The sequence below is a fragment of the Larus michahellis genome, chromosome 2 (assembly GCF_964199755.1).
Source record: "Larus michahellis chromosome 2, bLarMic1.1, whole genome shotgun sequence".
In the NCBI taxonomy this organism is placed as follows: domain Eukaryota; kingdom Metazoa; phylum Chordata; class Aves; order Charadriiformes; family Laridae; genus Larus; species Larus michahellis.
The window spans coordinates 161,107,683-161,126,165 of NC_133897.1; the positions used below are offsets into that span (position 1 = coordinate 161,107,683).

Below are 18,483 nucleotides of genomic sequence, written 5' to 3' on the forward strand. Positions count from 1 at the left end.
TGCCAGTTTATAGAATCATAGAATCATAGGGTTGGAAGGGACCTCTGGAGATCACGTAGTCCAAGAGCCCTGCCAGAGCAGGGTCACCCAGAGCAGGTTGCAGAGGAATGCATTCAGGTGGGTTTTGAATGTCTCCAGAGTTGGAGACTCCACCACCTCTCTGGGCAGCCTGTTCCAGTGCTCTGCCACCCTCAAAGGAAAGAAGTTCCTCCTCACGTTTAGGTGGAACTTCCTAGGCTCAAGTTTGTGCCCATTACCTCTTGTCCTGTCCCCGGGCACCACTGAAAAGAGCCTGGCCCCGTTCTCCTGACACCCACCCTTTAAGTATTTATAAGTGTTAATAAGATCCCCTCTCAGCAGTCTTTTTTCCAGACTGAAGAGACCCAGATCCCTCAGTCTTTCTTCATAAGAGAGGTGTTCCAGTCCCCTAATGGTCTTGGTAGCTCTCTGCTGCACCCTCTGCAGCAGTTCCCTGTCCTTCTTGAACCGGGGAGCCCAGAACTGGACACAGCACTCCAGGTGTGGCCTCACCAAGGCAGAGTAGAGGGGGAGGATGACCTCCCTCCACCTGCTGGCCACACTCTTCTTGATGCACCCCAGGAGGCCATTGGCCTTCTTGGCCACGAGGGCACATCTCTGCTTCATGGTCATCCTGCTGTCCACCAGGACTCCCAGGTCTCTTTCAGCTGAGCTGCTCTCCAGCAGGTCAGCCCCCAACCTGTACTGGTGCATGGGGTTATCCCTCCCCAGGTGCAGCACCCTCCACTTGCCCTTCTTGAATTTCATAAGGTTCCTCTTTGCCCAACTCTCCAGCCTGTCCAGGTCTCTCTGGATGGCGGCACAGCCTTCCGGTGTGTCAGCCACCCCCCCCAGCTTTGTGTCATCAGCGAACTTGCTGAGGGTGCACTCTGTCCCCTCATCCAGGTCATTGATGAATATATTGAAGAGGGCTGGACCCAGTACTGACCCCCGGGGAACACCACTCGTCACTGACCTCCAACTAGACTCTGTGCCCCTAATCATGACCCTCTGAGCTCTGTCTTTCAACCAGTTATCTATCCACCCCACTGTCCGTTCATCAAGCCCACTCTTCCTAAGCTTTCCTATGAGGATGCTGTGGGAGATCGTGTCGAACACCTTGCTTAAGTCAAGGTAGACCACTTGACTTATGTCCAGCTTTTCACCCAGCAGTACCCCCAGGTCCTTCTTGGCAAGGCTGCTCGCAATCCCTTCATCCTCCAGCCTGTATTGGTACTGGCAGTTGCCCAGACCCATGTGCAGGACCCAGCACTTGGCCTTGTTGAACCTCATGAGGTTCACATGGACCCACTTCTTGAGCCAGTCCAGGTCCCTCTGGATGGCATCCCATCCCTCAGGCATGTCAACCACACCGCTCAGCAACAGGGTTGTACAGCGACAGGGTTAATGGGAAGGGAGGGCAGACTGAGCTTGGTAGACAGACAGTTCTCTGGCAAGGGCTCTGCCTGTGTTTAGTTCAAGCTCATCACATGGGTCTCCCCATGACAGGAAAGCCACAGCCTTATAATAAATAGCTCCAGTGCAGTCACTGACGTCTCAGTTACAGCAAAACAAAACCACCACACCATCTGAAGTCAGCTCCTGAGAGCAAACACACACTCATTTCTCCCCCTAAATGAAGTTTAAGCAGTCTCAAGACTCCTCATGCCTCATCTTTTAAGTACAAACACAGTAAAAAGTCACAAATTATTGAGTTGGCAAAGCAAATGAGAGTAAAGCATGGCCGTGAGCAACGCTTTCTTTAAGACTGGCAGAAATCTCAGAATCGCTTTGAAGACGAGCCGAAAAATGAGCAGCGAAAAAGGAGCGCAGTCAGGATGCACCTGGGAATTACTGCAGAAATGACACTGACTGTCTCGGAAAGGCTTACTCAAAGCAACATGTGCATAGGAAATAGTTGCAATGAGGACCTAAGGCCACATCATGCCTGGGCTCACCCAGGAACGTCTTTCAGAGGAGTTAAAGCACCTTCTCCATCTACTATAAATTAGGGTAAGTATTTTCAGTAGGCAACTGATTTCCAATAAACAATGCAGTTTTGGGGGACACCAAAATATTTCATGTGTTCTAGTTGAAGATAAGTTCTGACTGAAAAAAAACATGGGCGAAAAAATGTAGAAATCTTAGAAGATTTTTTTTACCGTCTAAGAAAATACAGCTTTGATTTTGTGTTCTGAAGTGGTGTATTCCCTTTGAACTTGACCTGAATTCAAAAAAAGAATGAAAACACTAAAAACAGGGTCAGACAGCACTGAAAATTAACGGACAGCTTTTATTTGGGCTGGGTGGGTGGAAAGGGGGGAGGAAAAATAGACTTTCGGCTGTTATGAAAGTCACTATTTTTTAATTTAGCTGAAAAAGAAAACAGCCTTCCCCCAAAAAAAATCTGTTTCGCATTGACCTGAAGTGAGATATTTGTGCTTTTTTTTTTTTTTTTTTTTTCAGTTTCACTACAGGAAGGAGAATCAGAAATGCAGACTTCTGTACTGAAAGTCCCGAGCTTTTTCTTCCTTTTTAGTCTTTTTTTTTTTTTTTTAAGAGAATGCATTGAAATTTCATGTTTAAATCAGAGTGGGGGCTCAGCGTAGAATGCAGTGAGGCTTCACTTGGGGGTGAAGCACAAGCCCTTGGGGGCAGAGCCCCCTTAGCAGAGGCACCCTGACCACTCAGCCCTGTCTCACAGCCCCCACACTGATGCCAGGATTTAGGATTGATCATCCCACCTTCTCCTCAGTACCTCCAAAAGGTTCTGAGTGCCCCTGGTTTTTGTATTGAGAGGCAATCAGCAGGCGTCTCACAACCAGCCTCAACACCCATGGTGTCCATGAGCAACCTCATCCTCTTATTTGCTGAGCTTGATTTGGGGTATCTATCTCCTCTTCTCCAAAAGCTGCCAGTTGTTAGTTCAGCTCAGCTCTCTGGTGGAATCTCACCTCAGGGCAAGGGGAACCAGGACCTGAGCTTGCCATCTTCCCTTCTCAGGACTCCAGCAAAGCCCAGCTAGGAAATATGGGGACCAGACGGAAAAGTGTCTGGGGGCTGCAAGGAAAAAACACGAGCAATGGGAAATCTGAGTCACGGCCAAGGGAGAGGTGAAAGGATGTGATGCCTGCAATATGTGGGACTCATGGCAAAAAGGAGGGTTGCATCATTTATGCGGTAGTTAAAGACATCGCTCAGTGGCATCTCTTTTTCACCAGTAAATGTGACAGCCGATGGAGGGAGAAGTGATAAATCAGATAGAGCCTCATCCCTACAGCACTTGACACCTCCTCCAAAACAAAAATGCCCCCACTGAGAAAGTGTGTGCCTGCCCAGGGGGCCTCCCCAGGGCACCAAGGGAGGGCTGAAAGCCTCATATTTAACATCAAGGGTTGTGCCCACCGCAGGACACCAAGGTGCAGGCAGTTGTGTGCTTAAAAGAAGGCAGAGGGAGACTAATTTTTCTGAAGAGAGGGAAAGCAGCTCGTAATGAAACTGGGATTTGAGTGGGGTTGCTGCAGCCAGAACCTGCTCTTGAGCAGCTTGGCAGCGCAGGCCACAAGCAATTCATTTAATCAATGTCTTGTTCAAGAGAAAATAAAAAGGGCTTTGATTAGGCAAAACATCAGGATATGCCCTTCTTACCCTCTGCGCTTTTCAAACAAGATATCTGCTAGCTTTCATGATGCTTGGATAGGGCTTTTTGGACCACCCCGCTCAAGGATACACAGGGGCTGCTCCTTCCCAGTGACCTGTGGCTGCCTGTGCGCTTTACAGACCCGTTTTACATCACCTGCCACAACAGGGACTGTTCTTATACCATGGCATTAATCATTTTCAGTTTAATCCTGCTAATTATTCACATGTCTTACAGTAGGGAGAGCCCCAGGTGAATTACACACTTCACAATGAGTTTGATTTGCTACCTCGATGGACAGTAAAAGCCCTTTTTAGCATCTGAAGTGAAACAAGCCAGCTTAGGGAGTCTAGTCTTTCAAAGAGAAGGGAGGAAAAAAGGCAATATTGGCATTTGCAAATTCTGGATTCACCGCTTATCTCTGCCAGGGACTTTTCTAGCTTGGAGCAAGTGAACGTGTGCTCCGAGTGCCTGCGAGCTAAACAGCAGCACGAACGCCCACTTCCTTCCACCTCTGCCTCTGCCTTGTCAGCTGACACAGCAAACGCTTTTGGCAAGAACCATCTCTCGCTATCTGCTCGGCATCGCTCGAAGCCTGATACCGCAACTGTCACACAAACACCGGGCCACCTCCACACCTCCCACTTACCAGCCACCACCTGTAGCTGTCTTCGGGGATCAAGGCATTTTGTGAGGTCAGGAAAGGTTGCATAGTTGAATTAAATCTCTGATCGAACCAGAGGGAACGTCCCAGCTCCGAAATGCACGTGCGACAGCTGCACGGTCTCCTGGGGTACTTGAAGAGTTTTTGGACTTGCTCTGAAAACTGCATGATGAGATGTCTCGGATCCCAGGTGGTCGTGGTCACCTGGTGCGTGTAGTTCAGCAGAAATGACGTTACTGTGATGAGCAAAAAGGCAAAGGTAAACACTTTCACGTTCCTCCTCCTTACGACGACCATCTTTCCCAGTCGGGTTCTGCTGCTGCCGCTGCGGACCAAGTACGATGTAGGGTCCAACGTAAGGCAAAAAGGAAAGGGTGCTGCAGGCGCCTGCCAGTTACCACCCTGGGCTTAGGCTGAACATACCGACTCCGCTACCTCCATCCGTAAGGGAAGAAGTTTCATTTCCTCCAAATGGTCTCAAAAAAGGCAAATCCGAGTATTTCCTTTAAAGGAAATCTGGGTATTTCCTTTCACCTTCTCACAGTGCTTCCAAGTCTCTTCCACCTCTCCGTGACCTGCTGCTAACCTCTCCTGACGAGGGTTCAGTGAAGACGGACCCTTGGCCTTCCACAGACCAGAAGATTTAGAGTAGAGTAATATCAGCATTAAAATTCAGGTTTTCTGTGCGGGAGCAAGCCATAAATTAAAGCAAGCAAATTGTAGAAAGAAGAGGGTAGGTTTTGTTTTTTTTTTTCTTGGAATTTAGTTCACAAAGGATCAGATCATCCGGGGATGTATATTCCAGCAGAGAGATGTGCTTTGATGTCCGTTTAAGCCATGGAGAGCAGTTTGCAGCCTAGAAACACACACACACGCACAAATAAAATTATTGTCAGACAGTTTTTTGCATTCCTCCCAACCTAATTTCTCTGCTTTTCTCTGCCCACACCAAAACTTCTGATCAGCTCAGAGCCCTCGACACAGCTGCAATTTCTCCTGCGGTATTTGCATACTGAGAAGTTTCAGGGCGAAATTTCCAAAAGGGCAGAGCATCGACCTGTGGACATTGAGTCCCTTTTCTATTGAATCAGCCCTGGTCGCCTTTGAGTTGCAGTTTGTAGCCGTTTGAATGGCAATGACTCACCTCCTTCCCTTAGGCTGACCTTGATAGCCACAAGACACACAGTAAAGTATTCACACGTCAAAGCAGCTGAACAAAAAGCACCCGGCAAAGAAGGGGGGAAGCAGGACAGGGAAGAAGAGGAATCGGTTCCTTTCTCACCCAAACTGGCTTAATTTTTCAAGGATCAAGTTTGGACTCAGAGGTTCAGAGGAAGCCAAGCAAGAACAGCTCATACATCCTGGGACTGATGGGGGAAATCAAAGTACAAGTGCCTTTTGTTTCGCATGGATTATTGCTCTTTTTCCTGCCAAGGAAGGATAGGTGACGGCAGCCTGTGATCCCAGAGAGCTCCTGTGAGATCCCGAGCCAGGCAGAGAGGCTGGGAGCTGCTTCACCTCAGCAAGTCGGGGAAAACAGAAGGACCTGGAGCTGCTCTCTGTTCCCCTCCTGGTGTCCCCTGCCTGGCAGCAGTGATTTAAACGGGTTTTTAAAAGCCAAAAAAATGGCTCCCTTCCTCCCAAGATGCCATTGTTTTGTGGGAAGAAAAAAGTGTTGTGGTTTTTAAAACTTTGGATGTTTGCAAAAAGCCCCAAAAGTGCTATTGCTTAAATATCACTCTTTTGATTAAAAAAAGTAAACAAGACAAAGAAAAAAAATTAGAGAAGCATCTCTGTCAGAATATATGAAATTTAAGAACAAGCAAAAGCCCAGCAAGAGAAGTTTCACCCAGCTGCAGGCTTCAGGCCAGCAAACAAAGAGCAAAACTGCAACTGTTACCATTAAAAAAAATCATTTTGAGCCCTTCTGTGCACCACGTTGTTACAGGATCCTCCTCATTTCATCACCCAAATCTGTTGCTTACCCCGACATGGGGGAAGTGCAGCGGGTGGCCGCATCCTGGGGCCGGGGGCAGCATCCCCAGCTTTGCTGCTCGCTTTTCTCCTGGGGCATCCCAGAGGAGCTGCCCAAGGCCAAACCGCTTTTCCAAAGGGTTTGACGTGGTGTCTTGGAGACAGCACAGGCCTGTTTTTTAGAGGCGGTGTGTAAATATTTACCGAGTCCCGTAAAGCCAAAGCCGAAGACAGCAGCCTCAGACCGTGGTCTCAAGCCCTTGTTCTGCTCCAGGTCTCTCATCTGCAGCACGTGATGGGCAGCCTGCGCCCTTCAATTAGCTGCTGTTTGCCAAATGCCTCGAGATTTATTTTAAGTCTGGCCCCTACAAATGCATTTACAGGAGCTCAAGGGCTGACAAGTGGGTCAGGCTGGAAAACAAAAGGCTTTATTAACCCCAGCTGCTCGGGCTCGCCCGCGCCAGTGAATTAAACAGCACCAGGGAACAACTCTGCGCTCATTTTAACTTTTTAGAGGGAAGTTTTGGAGCTCACCAGAAAACTTCCAGATTATTACCGGTTACAATTTGGGAATCACAAGCCAAAAGGCAGTGGGGATGCTGCGGCTGTGCCTTGGAGAGGGAACTTAAGAGCATGGCCCCCCCGTGCACGGCCCCATCCACGCCAGCTGGCCCCTGTGCTGGAGGGTGGGCCCAAACACATTTGCTCTACCAGCCTGGATGTAGTTGTTAGTCTAAACAAAACCACAGCCTGTAAACCCACCAAAAATACGCCAGATCCCAGAAGCAGATTGATTCTCCATTTATGGACCGGCTAATTCAAGCGCTGCGATGCTGGCGGGTCGAACCCCTACTGCTGTTACCGCTCGGCCAATTCGGTATTTGTAAACACAGTTCCTGCTCTTCTATTATTTTTTTTAAGTGGAGGAGGGAGGGGGATTATCCAGGCTTTCTTGGAAAAGCCTATAAAATGGAGTATTGTTCATAAAAGAAATAGTTCTGGCCTCCAAAACAAACACCCATTTCACCAGAATTTTTTTTTTATTTTTTTATTTTCGCAACTGAGCTAAGGTTAAACTTACGTTTAGAATTTGAAAAGAAAAAAACAAACCAGTGTTTATGCAGTGTGCTGCAGCATTTCCAAACTCCCAATCATCCTGTCTTCTATAACACCTGATGGGAAGGTGAGAAACCAGAAGAATTCCCATGGACCTTTTCCGTTGTGGAAATACACACTGGATACTCTATTTTAATTCTTGCTATTTAAAATTTCCCATGAATGCTCATGTTTCCTATGGATACTCATGATAGAAAAAAAAAAATAATATATATATATAACCTGACAGAAAAGCTCTGGGGACTATAAATGTGATTTAGGGCCTGAGGAAAAGGAAGGCTGAAATGAATGGAAAATGCTTTCATCAAGTTCACTGGGACTTGGACCTGGCCCATTTTTTTTCCTTTCTTAAAACACAAGTTAGATCCAACCCAGACATCAGTACTTTCACTTTTCCCAGCATCTTACACCGCATCTCAGACCATCCCTGAGTCTCCCTCTGCTCACATATATCCATAAATCTTCACAAAAGGGTTTCCATAGGATTTGCCAAGGTGCCGGGAAGCGGGAAGGGCAGGGACGATGCTGAAGCCATAGCTGTTGCGGGAAACCATGCAGGGCTGCCAACCCCCGCTCTTAGGAATGTGCTTTACCTCCTGATACTATTTGCAATAGTTAATTTAAGTCATTACAAGTAAATAGAGTGATACCAGCCACGGTCCTTATCAACATACCTCAGCATGAACTTGGCACTACTGCATCTGTGAACAAGCTGTTTTGGCATCAGACCCAGTAACAACTTCTGGGGAGTTCAGGTGTGGAGATTTAAATTACGTGCCCAGCCCCTGTCCCAGCTACCGACCCCTCAGAGTTAAACAGAGTTTAACTAGAACGTTCCTGCGGCTGTGCGGGTGGGCAGCCATCCCAGCTCAGCTCATGCCAGCAGCAGGTTAAGCTACCTTAAGTGATTGGGTGCTTAAGGTCTTATTTGTGCTCTGGATTTTTCCTGCGCCTCCTCCCCCTTCCTGCATATACCCTTGTCCCCATGCAAGACACCCCCGTACATGCCAGGATAACTTATGTTTGTGCTGCCAACTCCCAACACCCAGTGACACACAATACAGGGAAATTTTAAATGACGTTCCCAGGCAAGAGCAGAGAAGGGCAGGTTCTGCAGAAGGGGCAAGCTCCTCCAAGCTCTTCCTGACCAGTGGGTCCAGTATGGTCATCAAGGAGAGCAGAGCTTAGTCTTTTTTCTACATTTTATGTTATAAAACATATGGGGATTGATTCATTGTGATTGTTTGTCTTCATTGTCTTCTTGTATTTTTTGAAAGAAGGAATAGAAAGCTTCCTTTTTTTTTTTTTCCCCCTAGGGTAGATCTTATTTGTATTGTAAACTCACAATCTGAAGAAGGTCCCTGGTCCCTTTCCAGTTTGGCAATTAACAGACAAGGATGGAATCACATCAGTTCAATGGACTAATATAAAGCAATTCTTAACACCTTCAGGAAATATTTTTTTGACAAATCCACCCACAAATGCAACACATTCTCACTGCACTTGTTAGATTATGTGATAAAAGCTCATCTACACACCCAGGAGGGAGTACAGAGAGACAAGGCAGGAGGGGGAACCCAAATAACACCCTGCCCTGAAGACTCCCATGTCTCAAAGGCCATCGGCCCAGCAAAGGTCCATTTCTTCAAGTCCAGAAGAGCACTGAGGCACAAAGACAGGTGGGAACCCAAATTGAGGACTCAGAAGAAGGAACACCCTGTCTGGGTCCCTTCAAGGGCTGGCCCAGAGGAGCTTCAACCTCATGTGTGGAACTCACCCAGATGAGCCAACACCAAAGCACCTTTGTGACCAGGATGCGTTGCTGCCTGGGGCATGGGACATATTATGGGGTACAAGGGAAGAGCATTTGGGCATTGCACAAGATCTGTGTGGTCAGCCACACAATATTAGCAGAATTATTGGCTTCTTGGTGTTTTTTTGTTTGTTTGGTTGGTTTTTTTAAAGATGGTCTTAAACAAAAAGCATGTAGAAAATAATAATGAAAAAAACATTGAGAAAAAAAAAATCACTGCCCTTCTCATCCCCCCCAAAGTCGTAAATGTCCCACTACGGTAGAGTTTAACCCCTTTTCGATGCCTACTTTGCCAGCAAAGAAGTACTTAGTACCAGCACCACTCTGAGGAGATCTTTGTTAGCTTGCTTTAGATGCTGACACTTCAGGATCCAGCTTTTGCTTTCTGGTCCATAATTCACATTGAAACCCCGGTGCGAAACATACTTCTCTAGTTTGATGTCACCAGCATTTTCCAGACACAGGGTGGCAGGCAGACCAGCACAAAGGCAACAGGGAACAGCATCCTCCTACAGAGATACTTCTATCTTTCTATTCACTTCTTGAATAGTTCAAAGGTTCTGAAGTCCTTTTGACTCAAAAACCACATACCCACTGACCCCTGCGTAAGCCTGGGAAGGACAGACAACGTGACCTGCTGCAGCTCTCTCATGACTGATGGTAGCCATCATACAACCCTTCTACAGCCCACGGTATTTTACAGCTGGAAACAGCGTACTTTGAGTAGAGATTTGCTGCAATTCGACTTCAAGAGACTGTGCTGTGCTAGAAAGGTCTTGGCGGCAGAACTGCAGATGCCCGTTTTCAGAAGCACAGCTCGGATTGCCCCCACCCTGCAAAACCTCCAAAGATGAATTAGTTTCCCAGCTAAGCCACTGACAGCTATACTGTTATAACTCCTTTTGGCAACACAAAGAGTATATCCTCAAGCATCCTTCCTGCTGTTTTGGGACTTTCTTCCCGTCCACACTCCTCATGAATAACTACTTGAGCAACCCTCGGTCTCAAAGCCCTGGCCTGGGAGAGGATGGAAGGTTATATCTTGCTTTACTGCACCCACAAAGGCCCAGAGCAGTCTCAGAAGATGTCATCCTGGGGCAGCAAAAAGCCCGTCTCTGGAAAAATACACATAAATTTCCGCTCCAGGTCTGTGCTTAAGCAGGGAGAAGAACAACAGAGGGGACTGTTTCACTCCAAACCACAGGCTCGTCTGGCCTGCCCTGCTCATCGCTGGCTACCTCCCAGTGCCTGGAGCTGGCTGACATTTAGAAAGAAACACTTCATTGATCTGACACCTTGCCAGAGACCTCTAAGCATGAGGCTTTTGCTACGTGAGATAGATTGCGCAATTACGAGACAGCCTGTCAGAGTTAAGTACAGGGCAGAAACCCGAATCTTCCTTAACAAGATGACTCCGGGAGCCCGTGCCAGACCTCTGGTCCATCTCCTCCAACTCCAGGAGATCAGTCTCACCAGGCATTGAAGGCCACACAAAGGCTGGAGACAGGAGGGGATGCTGCCTGTGCCCTTGCTCAGCCTTTGCAACTTCAGCTTATTTGTGGTGTGACTTCCGACATGCCGCTGGCCCCACGGCGCTGGCAGGCAAAAGTGACCTCTGTCGTTCCCACTAAAAGCCACCACAGGCTGCAATTTTGGAAAAGCACCAGCTGCCACGTGACTTTGCTCTTTTCTATCTATAACTTAATTAAAATCAGACTGCATTTTGTTTCTTAGAGCTAAGTGTCCCCTCTCTCCTGTCCATCTTTACATCCTCACAGGGGTGACATAGGTGCTGCTGTCTTGTGTGCCCACAGCCATCAAAAAGCAGCCTCAAGTCCCACCTGCCCTTTAATCATAGATTCAGAGAATCATTTAGGTTGGAAAAGACCTTTAAGATCATCGAGTCCAATTGTAAACCTAACACTGCCGGACTCGATAATCTGTAACTCTTCTGCCCCATCCCTGACCATGCTCTGAAGCATAAATCTGTTTGACTGCCACTGTCAAATGGAGTCATAGCATCCAAGTTGGGCAATCCAGTTTGCATATAGGTCTTGGTTTTATTAAAATGCTCACCATAAGCAACTCCAACTAGCCATATCCACACTGCCTAGAAAATGAAACCATCCAGGAACATTTAAGTCACAAGAAAAAGTGGCTTTAGACAAATTTAAAGGCAGCAGCTCCTCCATGCCTCTTGAATTTGGAGCCAGCTATTGGGCAGCGTTTCATCCATCACAGTGAATAGAAGAAAAACTGTAGGTGGTTTATGGAGCATAACTGCATGGCATTTTAGGTGCTAGTGATCTGAAAAAAAAAAATTGTTATGTATTTATGTCTTACCAGTGAGCAGGTTTGCTGGCAGGCTTGGGCTGACCAGGTAGATAAGAGATCTCCCTGGTGCTCTAACACAGCCTGCCCTGCCTACGTGCATAATAGGTCTGTGCAGTTCAGGGTAAGCAAACAGCTTTTTGTGCAAGATCTGTATAAGATTAACAGAAACTTGGGCGGGGAAGTTGCATTCTGTTGCCTCAAAATAAATCTTTATCTTGGCAGATTTTATGAGGCATGTTACTGAGCAGTCTGGAAATGAAAACTCCCTCGCAATGCTTGAGGAAAGGGCTGGAGGCTCTGGCTTGGAAAGGGTCACAATTCTGCCTGTACCTTTGGGCACTGAGGGCTGCCATCCCTGCCTCCTCCCACCAGGGTGAAGACCTTTTGCCCTCCACCAGTTTGGAGGGGTTTGCAGCAGCAAAAGCGTCCTCCTCCCTCACATACCAAGTGTCGATTCCTGCAAGGGGTGTTTGGTCTAGAGAAACTGCAGTGTTAATATCCGGAATTAATTGTGCTCTCCTCCATGGGCTACAGCTCCTACTCACATCTGCAGGCCAATTGGGAATTTTTGCTTTGAATGGGGCTGGAAGTGCCACAAAAGGCTTCAAAATCTTTGCCCTTGCCTGTCCACCATGTCTATAGTAGAGGTCATCTTAGGAGCTGAGCATGGAGAAAGGTGGATGCTCCAACCAGCTCTCCTGTGGGGCTACAGGACAATTTTGCTCTGCTGCTGGGGAGCCAGTGCAGCCAGAAATGTGTCTGAAATAAAGTTTGCTCCAACCAACGGAGCTTGTATCAGCCTCTAATTGAAGAAGCATCCAGGAAAAAATGACACCCTGGGCTTAAGTCTTTGCTCTCCTGGTTGATCCCAAATCTCACTTTTGATGAATAAAAAATGCTGATGCTGTAAATTCATTACAGGATCCCAGTCACTCTGTCACCTTTTTTATAAATGCTATGTCCCCTACTGCAATCTCTTCATATAGCGCCTGGCCTTCAGCCTTGAGAGAGGAGCAAAACTGGGTTTGGGGTGAAGGGGAAGGCTGGGGGGAGCCTGGCTCCCTCCCCTGGTGCCACCAGCTGTGCTAGGATGACATTCACCTGTGTAGCACTTATCACTGGGAAACACATGGATGATTGTGACTGCGGAGATAAACCCATGATCAATTTAATTTCAGTGGGAGCTATAATGTAAGTAAATCACTGTTTATATGATAGCTGTTTGTTACTGTGTCCAGGCTTGGTACCATGCCAGGCTCCGTGAAAAAGCCCACTGATGATGTACCAAAACTTGCCAATGTAAGCCTAGTCTTAACTCTTCCAGGTTATTACCGTGCCAAGGGAGCACTCAGCCACGTCTGCAGATGATGAATCAGCCACCCTTTGTAAACTGGTCCCTGCTTGTCTTCTTCATGGGATAAACTGGGACAGACCAGTGAAAAGAGCGATTAATTCAAAACTAATGGGTAGCTCCAATGCTGACCTGTTTATGGTCCATTCCTTCGACTCAACCCTCAGATCAAGTATTTTTAGGACAAAATAGGAGCACCAGAAAAAGAGCACTGTCCAGCCAAGCTGTGAACAGCAGTGATTACGGCCACGAGGCTGGAGGCTGCCAGGTCTCACCAGGGATGTTGAGAAAACCAACAGTGGAAAAATAAGCTGCCAGTAGTAACGTCTTCCACAGCCTCTGTCTTGCTAGAAAGAGATTTCTGAAGGAGCCCTACCTCTTTGCACACACTCTGTTAATCAAGAAATGGCACCTCTGCTTCCCCGGTGGTACTTCATTTTCTCTCATATATTGCAAATCCCCTTCCCCACAGACACATTGATGCTTTGAATAGCAAATATATCACTACAAGCTCTTAAAAAAACACTCTTTTCCTTCCTAATCCTTCAGTTCGTAATGCTGGGCAGACACATAGGATTAACTTGCCAGACTATGAGAGATTTTCCATGGTGGGACAATATCTACCGATGTGTTGGGATGGGACTTTTTGTGTTGCCCAAAGCTGGGGCAATGAAAACAATAACTTCACTGGGAAAATCCTAAACTAAAGTTCACTCACTAAAACCCATCTACTCTGTCTCTGCGAATTGCTGTACTTCGAAGAGTTCTTTAAAAAAATCCAAGCAGGCAACCGGATACATAAAAATTGCTGTTCAATTTCTGTTGACAACCTTTGATGGCAGCGAGTCCATGGTGGACAGAGTGCCTTGTACTTTCAAATCCCTTCCATGCCATTAGGTGATTTGTAGACTGGGATCAAAGCTCTGCTTACCCTTTGCTTGTGAAGAAGGAGCTATCAAAGGGATTTCCAGGACATCTATGCATGTTTGCACCTAGAATAATTCTTTAAATGTTCGTGATAGGACAACCCTAGAGCTGGAGCTGACAAGGAGTTTTTCAAGCACAGGTTTTTTTGGGGGTTTTTGGTTGTTTTTTGTGGGGTTTTTTAATCTGTTTGTCAAAATTGAATCTTTCTGTGAATTTTGCTTTTCAAGAAACTTTCAAAAAAAGAAAGACCATTGGCATTTTAAATGAAAAATTCTAGTTTTTGTTTTGCAAAAATCCTCTTCTAGAAAATGCGTAATTTATAGTAATTAAAGGAAAACAAAACATTTATAAATTTAAAATTAAAAAAAAAAAAGCTCTATTTTCACTCCTGCTACAAGAAGGGTGAAAAAAATTATCACCTCTTCTTTTTGGTTTTACTTCACATTGGGATGTCTATGTATTTTTTTAAAGTTTTGCTAATTCCCAGAGACAGAAAGAACGCTACTTTCAGGTAATCCAAATACAGAAGACAAATCAACAGTGGCAACCGCAGTAGTAGAAATAGAGGCAAACTAAAAGTATTGTAGAAGTGAATTCCTGTACATGCATTAGTTTCAGTTTTACAGGATTACAGGAGAGGATATGGGATTATTTCAGATTATAGGACACTCTAAACTAAAGGTGAAACTCAATCACATTGACAGCAGGTGTTTTGCTTGCCTGTCTATGAATATCCAGCTCAAAAATATTCACCAATCTATTTCTTGGTTAAAACTGTAGGGAAATGTATGCGACTATAAATACAGTTGTTCACGTGGAACAGACTTCAAAGAATAGTTTGTGAGGAACTCTGATTTCTGATATTAAGAAAGTGATTAACACACCACAGGGATCTTCATGGCATTGTAATTCCAAATGCAGGGAAAAATTAGATGATAATGATAATATCGATGGTATGTCAGTAATCCCCAAGATCTAAGAAACATATTTCTGGGCCCATCCGAGCATCTCTGACTTGCTTCACTGGGATTCCTGCCTTGAAGCAATACCAAGCAGTTGTTGGCACTGTGAGGCTGTTAACTCGTGTTCACACTGATGGGGTCCTCGTTAAACCAACAGCGTTTCTCTTACAATCGATGACACCAACTGATACGGCTCTGCATTAAACATTTATTCACCAGACAAACTGAATCCACTCAGTGAATTGCTCAGAAACCTTCACTGGAAAAGGTTTAATGATACCACAGGGACTTTCTCCTTCATTAACCTGGGATTTACGTTTAGTCTTTCTTGTGCTATGAAGGTGTCAAACTGCCCACAATTAAATTCAGAGGTGTTTTAGCTTCTGTGCTTAGCCTGGACCCAGCAGTTAGTGCAAGCTGTGGCAAGTACAAAATAATACTTTGAGTTTTCCATTTGCTGTGTGCACTTCTGAGAGTTTGGCAGCCACAGTAAGTTTATAAGGAGTCAATAAATAATACATTAAAAATATATCACAGATATAAGTAACAAATTTGATAATTAATATACTGTGTTACAAGCCAGAATTACAAAGCCCTTAGGCATCTCATTTAATTGATTGATCATTTACATGTCCCTAATAGGAGCACTTGACCTATTTGGATCCAAATGCACTGTGTGCTCTTGCTCCCAGCCCAGGCATCATCCAGCCTCTCTGCATATGGTGACAGTCCCGTTCCAGCTTTTGCCCTGCATCTACAATGGTGTTGACAGTCAGGAAAGAAATGAGCGATTCAGAGGACTGCCAGAGCTTAGGTTGTCTCTAATACCTGATGGATAGAATCATAGACTCATAGAATTGCCTAGGTTAGAAGTGACTTTTCACACCATCTAGTCCAACCAGCAACCTAACTCTGGCAAAAACCATCATTAAACCATATCTCTAAGCACTATGTCTACCCGTCTTTTAAATACCTCCAGGGATGGTGACTCAACCACTTCCCTGGGCAGCATGTTACAATACTTAATAAGCCTTTCAGTGTAAAAATTTTTCCTAATGTCCAATCTAAACCTCCCCTGGTGCAACGTAAGGCCATTTCCTCTTGTTCTATCTCTTGTTACCTGGGAGAAGAGACCAGCCCCCACCTCACTGCAACTTCCTTTCAGGTAGTTGTAGAGAGTGATAAGCCCTGAACCTCCTTTTCTCCAGACGGAACAACCCCAGATCCCTCAGCTGCTCCTCCTCACCAGCTTCGTTGCCCTTCTCCAGACACGCTCCAGCACCTCAATGTCTTTCTTGTGTTGAGGGGCCCAAAACTGGACACAGTACTCAACGTGGGGCCTCACCACTGCCGAGTACAGGGGGATGATCACTTCCCTAGTCCTACTCACCACACTGTTCCTGATACAGGCCAGGATGCTGTTGGCCTTCTTGGCCACCTGGGCACACTGCTGGCTCATATTCAGCCAGCTGATCACCAGCACCCCCAGGTCCTTCTCTGCCAGGCAGCTCTCCAGAAGTAGGATAAACGAGGCAAAGTGAATATAGCAGTTTGGTGCTCCATCAGTGGGAGCTTTGCTTTGGACTGTGAGGTAGCCTGGGTCCAGAAAAACCACAGGATTTCAGTGAAGAAGAAATTTTGTCTTTTTGTCTGGACTTTTCAAGTGTTTTTAGAGAAACAAAGATTAGCATACATCGGAGTGGCACAGAAAAGGCGTCCCATAATCCTGAATATGAAGCTATGTCAAGAGCCGCATGCAAAATGGATTTGCATATATCAGAGCTGCACATACAGCTGCTCGACTGGGCATCCTCAAGTGCACTAAAAATGTTAATACTGAATTATGTGGATGCTGATAATTGAATGCTGGAGAAACACACACAGACATGCACAAAACTACAGCATCTTTTCCACTTGTCTTACTTAGATGGTTAAAACATAAAAAGGGAGACTGCTAAGGTAGCCAGCAATCCTTGAATATTGAAGGGCTTTCTGGTTCAAAGAGAAATTCAAAGTATCACTTATCCATACAGAAATAATTAGCAGAGGAAGATTTAATTTACTTAGTATGAAAATTTTCAGTTCTAAAATGGCATCATACTATCATCCATAGATTTTGTAAAAGTGGAATTCTTAACACAAGAAAGTGGTGATCGATTCAACATTGCTTTGGGCTTGCCCTCTGCAGTGCTGCCAACCACATCCCACCTAGAAATCAAGCCATATCAGGCCAGGTGCTGGAAACATCAGCCTGGATTTACTCTTTTACCTATGGCAGAGAGTGGAAGAAGGAAGACCTCTGTCCTTGGGCTCCGATTATCAAACCAGGTCGGGGAAGCCCCTGCTGCTTACTTTCCCCCAGCGTTAATTTCCACCATCTGCTCAGTTGGTGGTGCATTAGAAAACCATGAACTTTTCGTTCTGCATCAACAAAAGATAACTGCACGGGCTGGTTTGGCACTGGTCAGAAACCCCAGCTTCAGCCTTGGGGTCACTATCTTTAAGTAACCAAGACCATATCAGCTATGACAAACCCTGCAGAGGAGCAACATCTGAAGCTAAATCCCATCTTTGGGTTCAAGATCACATCTCCCATTCAAACACTGAGAACGGGACCCCACATTCATTGCAATATCCTTTTCCCATCTAAAAGAGCTCTCCATTTTCAGCATGATGGGGAAGCTTTTTCTTTCTGTTGTAAGCTTTTGTGCATATTACTATTGCAATGAACGTGGAATCCCGTTCTCTGATGAAAAGTTTCACAGTAACTTCTAAAATGGGGCTTACAAAAATGTCACCACTTGCTCTAGCGATAGAGCTCCTGGCAAGTTTTAATGGGCACAGTATTAAAAACTAACAGTCCCCAACCACCGCAAGCAACAGAGCCCTGGGGCTTTGAATTTTCTTTTAAATGAGCCACCAATTTGTGTCAAATACCTGGCTTTGCAAGTGGGAGCTACAGGATTTTTATTTATGTTTTGCCTTTATTAAGCAAAGAAAAAAGAAAAGTCATTTTACCTTTAATTAAAACCTCTCAAGGATTTGCCGGGAACTGTATATGAAGAAACTCTTGAAAATACGCTGTTCTGCTTGGCTTGGTTTTAAACAGGGTAAGATGAGTTTTTAATCTCTTTTATTATGTTTCTCTTGCTCAAAAAAAGAAAAAGGTGAATGCTGAAAAATAATGACTGCATCCAAAGCGAAGTCATTACAAATAGAGCTGCAATGTTCCCAGAGGACAACTGGCCTATGACTTGTTATGGAGGAGATGTAGCATCGGCTGAAGGACGTACACTTGTTTTAAAGTTGCTCTAAAGGGGACAGGAGTCCCCAGCACCAGGAGTGTTGTCACACTCAGCTACAAGGGGTTGATCTAGTACATGGTAGCTGTTGTCGCTGAGGTCTTCCCATCCTCAGGAAAACATAATGGATACCTGGGGAACCTGTGCCCCAACAAATTGCCAGATTGCTCCTAGATGTTTGTCTAAAAGATGAAGTTTCTAGTGACCAGCATCTCTGCTGCAGAGACATTTCCAAACTTGCAGCTGATGGAAACCATTCTCCTGTATCTCTTACTTCTGAATTTCATTGACCCTGCTCTGATTTATGTGCGCGGCAGATTTGGTGCATCACTGATTTGTGTGAGAAACAGTGAGGAAAGTGTGGGAGACAGACGGCAACGGG

At 45.7% G+C, this 18,483-nt stretch overlaps 1 protein-coding gene across 9 annotated transcripts in view; it reads right to left on the reverse strand.

Annotated features, from left to right (window-relative positions):
• ST3GAL1 (ST3 beta-galactoside alpha-2,3-sialyltransferase 1) overlaps window positions 1-18,483 on the reverse strand; it is an 87,949-nt gene that overhangs the window by 22,808 nt on the left and 46,658 nt on the right. For all 9 annotated transcript variants that reach the window (XM_074577886.1, XM_074577887.1, XM_074577888.1 and 6 more), the window contains one exon: window positions 4,308-5,178. In XM_074577886.1, the coding sequence (XP_074433987.1) occupies window positions 4,308-4,619 (312 nt within the window). In that variant the 5' untranslated portion in view covers window positions 4,620-5,178. The remainder of the gene's footprint in view (window positions 1-4,307; window positions 5,179-18,483) is intronic.